The sequence below is a fragment of the Zosterops lateralis genome, assembly GCF_965231275.1.
Source record: "Zosterops lateralis genome assembly, chromosome: 22".
Classification (NCBI taxonomy): Eukaryota; Metazoa; Chordata; class Aves; order Passeriformes; family Zosteropidae; genus Zosterops; species Zosterops lateralis.
The window spans coordinates 8206808-8211395 of NC_139782.1; the positions used below are offsets into that span (position 1 = coordinate 8206808).

The 4588-nt window shown below is 48.7% G+C and overlaps 1 protein-coding gene across 1 annotated transcript; it reads right to left on the bottom strand.

Moving 5' to 3' along the window:
* Nucleotides 1-367: 367 nt before the first annotated feature.
* Nucleotides 368-3770, bottom strand: CORT (cortistatin). Its single transcript, XM_083876621.1, has 2 exons — nucleotides 3631-3770; nucleotides 368-640 (listed from the first exon to the last, which is right to left on the bottom strand). The coding sequence occupies exons 1-2, from the start codon at nucleotides 3724-3726 to the stop codon at nucleotides 425-427; spliced, it is 312 nt and encodes a 103-aa protein (XP_083732747.1). The 5' UTR covers nucleotides 3727-3770; the 3' UTR covers nucleotides 368-424.
* Between the last annotated feature and the right edge of the window lie 818 nt (nucleotides 3771-4588).

Here is a 4588-nt window from a genome sequence, read left to right on the forward strand (position 1 = left end):
CCTCTCCTCATCGTGGCATTGGCACCTTATCCTGACCAGGGGCTAACACTGAGGGCCCTTCCCATGAGGCACAGCCCCAGCTGCCCAGCACCTCACTGCACACCCATCTGGTCCTTCAAAGGCTGAGGAGGCAGCTGCAGCAGCTTTAGAGACGGCAGCGTCCCCTTCGCACGGCTCCCCTCACGGCCGCAAAGCCCTTTCCCAAACCGGCCACAACGCCTCGCGGCTGCTCCAGAAAACGCGCGGGTCCCGCCCCGCCCCGCCCCGCCCCGCCGTGGCTGCCCCAGAGAGAGGCACAGACACGCCCCCGAGGCGCCATGCTTTATTCTGGGGAGGTGCAGGGCACAGAGAAGGGGCTGGGTGGACAAGGAAGGTGAGTTGTAGGGAAGGTGTTTGCAGGCTGGCGAGGCCAGGCTGGGCGGCACTAGCAGGAGGTGAAGGTTTTCCAGAAGAAGTTCTTGCAGGGTGCCTTGCGGTCCCGCTGCGAGAGCTGAGCAAGACGCCCCAGCGCTGCCCGCTCCTCCTCCAGCTTGCCCTCCTCCTCGACATCCGGGAAGGCTGCCTCACGCCCCACATCCACGCCATCCAGCAGGCCTGCCAGCATCTTCAGGATGACGTCCTTGCGGAGTGTACTCCGTTCCTGTGGGCAGAGAGCAGGGAAAGTGAGGTATGGAAGTCTTGTCCGCCATGGCTGTCGAAATTCGGAGCTTGCAGACATCCCCCACGAGTTCCCTTCTCATTCCCCTGCCGCATCTCCAAGCCGAGAGATGGCAGAGCCATGCTGGAGCTCAGGAATCTGTGGCTGCAGAGGCCACTGTTGTCTCCCATTCCTACCCAGCTCAGCCAGTTGGACCTTCATGTGCCATGTTAGAGCTGGAAAAGAGCTGCTAACAAATAAGCTTGAATTTCTGTGAAGGCCCTCCCTCCGGCACTAATGAAACTTCAGTGTATGCCAAGCTGCCTGTGCTGCCCTGGCTACCCGGCCTCCACCTCGGGAAGGTCAGGGAAGAGGCACAGTGTTCTGGGCAATAGTAAATTAAGCTCATGGGGGGCTGTACCCCACAGTAAAATGCTAAAATACAACAAGGAGAGAGCTGGGTTAAAGGGGAGAGGGATACCCCAAATGTCTGAAACAAAAATGTTGCATCAGTGGAGACAGGCAGTTGTACTTCAAGAACAAGAACCTATAATTCCATAGCCTGACCTTGCAGGAAGGTGGGATGAAAAAAGGGCTTCTGAGCTCCATCCCTTTGCTGTACCAGCACACAGGAGAACAGAGCCTGTGGTTTGGAGCTTGAGGGAATTCCAACAGTACAAGCCATGAGTTACTGCGTTCCTCTTATTTTTACATCCAGCAAATTTGAGGAATTACCTCTTGGCTGAGCATTCCTGCTATTTGACTCATTAGCAGAGACAGCTGATGCTGATCAAGCTGAGACAGGATCTGTTCCTGTCAAACCATCTATTTCCCATGCAGATGGGAATCTTGGAAGCAAGTTTCCATGTCACTTCTCACAATGCCCACCCGTACTTCTGGGGCTGTATCTGTCTGCTGGATTTGTCAGCACCAGCATTTGCTAAGGACCATCTTGTGAGCAGCTAAAAAGACAGATAAATACAGGCAACAGCAATTGTCTTGAATTTACCTTACAGAAGGAAGGCTTATGGATATTTTTAATCACTTTCTTAGCTCTATCAATTACCCCTGCTACCACACACAAGAAACTGAGGAACAGAGAAATCCCACACTATATCTCTGGCAGAAGAAAAGCTAGCAAGTCAGTTTGTGCTCACCCTGATTCCTACTCCTGTGCTGCAAGATGTCTTGAGCCTTTGGGAGGGGGACTGGGACTGTGTCTTCTAGGTCACGTCTTTCTTGGAAGCATCTTTCCTAGCTTAACTGCTGTTTGGAAATTAACTGTTCCGAGCAGAACCAGTATCTTTGGACTCAGGGGTGGGGGAAGGCACAGCACAGCCCGAGCGAGGGGATATTCCTAATGCATGATCGACTGTGGCTGCCAGTGAAAACCCGGCACTAATCTGCTGCTCATATCCTTTCTGCTTAGAGCTGTTCTGAAAGAGAACAAGACTGGCAGCAGCGAGATCTCAGCACAGTGGGTTGGGGCAAACCTTTGGGCAGCTGCTTCATTCCTTGCACTACATCCATCAGTGGCTCAGAGTTAACAGATCTTCCTTTTGCATTGCAATGTATTTTACAGTGGTTTGTTTAGTAAAATCTTGACTTTTTCATACTTAATACAGTTGTCTGTTACACCAGTGGTGACTGTTGGGACTGGTTCATCAGCATCCATGAGTTTTTCAGTGTGTAGAATGCTCTATAACAGATATAATGATTCTTTTTAATTATATCAATACTTTGTAAGCAGCAGTGTGTAAAAGACTAAGAGCCGTTACACTTGAATTAATATTTACTGAAGACTTATTTATCAATTGATTCTCTGTAACTTGTTTTTTTTTTTCCCAGCAGCTAGGATTTGCATCAGCAGGTTTTTTTAAGAAAAATGAGTTTACTTTTTAGGTACTGGACTTGTTATCATATGGATGTAGAGCTGAAAACTTCCAGTTATACCCAGAAGGGTTAACTCCAGGCAGTTGCAGGAGCCCTGATCTCTAACAGAATGTCAGCACCTCACACTGTGTATGGTTCTGTCTTGTGGCCAGTTTTGTTGTTAATGAGATGCAAGCCTGTTCCTGAAGTACTGACACACTGATGGACGATGGACAAGCCGGAGCCAACACTAAGACAAAAACCAACATGGATATGCACAGAGGAGAAGTTAGCGCCTGTGAAACCAACCCTGGGATCCCTCACTTCTCGGGAACAACAGCAGCCTTATGGATACAGCCACGTGCAGCCACTAACCAGAGCTCAGAGGAACATCAAGGATGGCAGGTGAGAGAACTGCAGGGCAAGGGCAGTCAAAATAGGGCTTGTGATTAGGTTATGCTATGATTTCCTACCCCTTTGGCCTCTTAGGGAAATAGCACAGCAAAACAATTATAGCACTCCAGCCATTATAATATTAGGGTTTTACCAGTTGGTACAATAATTATATTGCCATAAGATCTGCTGCTGCATAGAGCTGTGCTGGTTCAGAGCATAATTATCCTATCAGAACCTAGTCGGTCTAACTCCTCATGTGAATACTATTCCAGAAAAAGCAATTTTATTTTGATGTAATTACTTCATTTATGATTCCTCTGTTACTTTCCTGCTGAAACCATCTTGTAAGCATTTGTCCTTCCTGTGAGTCCTATTTAAAATATCATCTCTGTCGATCATTTTACCAATTATGTATCTTGTCTCTCCCTCCCTAGCACTTTGCTTTATTCTCTCATGCTGTACCCTTTCAATAATGTATTCTCCTTTCCCCCAGTTTTCACTTAGCTCAGACTTCACTTTTTCCAGCTCTCTGGCATTTGTCCTGGTACTTTTTCTAAATCAGCTGGCCAGCAAGTCGTAGTAACAGCCTGGGGCATCGCAGCATGTGAAGCTATAATGTCTTGGAATATAGAGGGGTGGAAGAGTAGGATCAGGTACAGCTACTTTCCCTTATCCTCCTTTTCTTCGCTCTATCCTGCTCCTAACCCAAGGCATGTTGTACTCACCCTGGTGCTCTGCAGTCTCTCTTCCCCGGGCAGTGCTGTGCCTCTCACGCTCCACACCAGCAGCAGCATGGACACCAGGCTGGCCACCAGCTGCATGATGCACGGGCTGTCACTAGTTGTGAGTGAGAAACACTGGGAGAGGGAGCTGTTCCTGGACTCTCTTCTGTCTCAGACAATGGTTGCAGCCCCTTTTATAGCCCTCCCCCAGCCTGGTAGGTGACGCAGACAATTAAGTCTATATCAAAGGCAAATTAGGCTTTGGAGAGATTGTTAACATTTGGCTGCTTGAGTGGGGTACTTCAGTGCCTTTGGGCTTTCCATGTGCCAGACCTGCAGAGGCTAAGGAAACAGAGGTCTGGGACTCTCCAGTAACAGGCTGTTTCTTCATGTCACAAAATTGTAGGCACTATCTGTGCCTCTTCTACTTAGCTGAATTCCGTTTGGGAGATAATAACAGGTAGAAGAGGCCACCAGCTTGCACAAACCTCCAGCCAATGCTGGATGATTCAGAGGGAAGCGGTAAAACTTTTGGCCACCAGTACTTATACATGGCTTGATTGATTTAAATGGTAACTATTGAGACTGAAAGCCCTTCCCCAGAAGTTTTCCCTGCCCAGCCCGGGAGCTGTAGCTGCTGGAGCAGGGCATGACATCTGAAGGAGCACTGCAGCCATGGCATTAAAGCCAGTGAAAACAATTACTAAGTAGAAATAGGTACTCACCCAGTCCAACGACTGAATCTTTGTGGCTCATCTTTAAGGGGTGACCCCACTCTGGGGAGGAATCTCCACGCAGCCCCCGAGCGCTGGGGTCAGATGCTACTCAACCAGCAGAAGACAACAGGCTAACGAAGCTTTTCGGACACTGCCTTCAGAGCGGTTCCACAAAATGTCCATCAATGTGGATGTTTAAATTAAGTCAGCTTATACGTATGCTTGCAATAGATTTTCTTATGTTA

Excerpts from the sequence above, each read along its gene's own strand:
- CORT (XM_083876621.1), bottom strand. The coding sequence starts at position 3,726 with ATGCAGCTGGTGGCCAGCCTGGTGTCCATGCTGCTGCTGGTGTGGAGC. Across the intron at positions 641-3,630 it reads AGAGACTGCAGAGCACCAGG|GAACGGAGTACACTCCGCAA; the intron begins GTGAGTACAACA and ends CTCTGCCCACAG.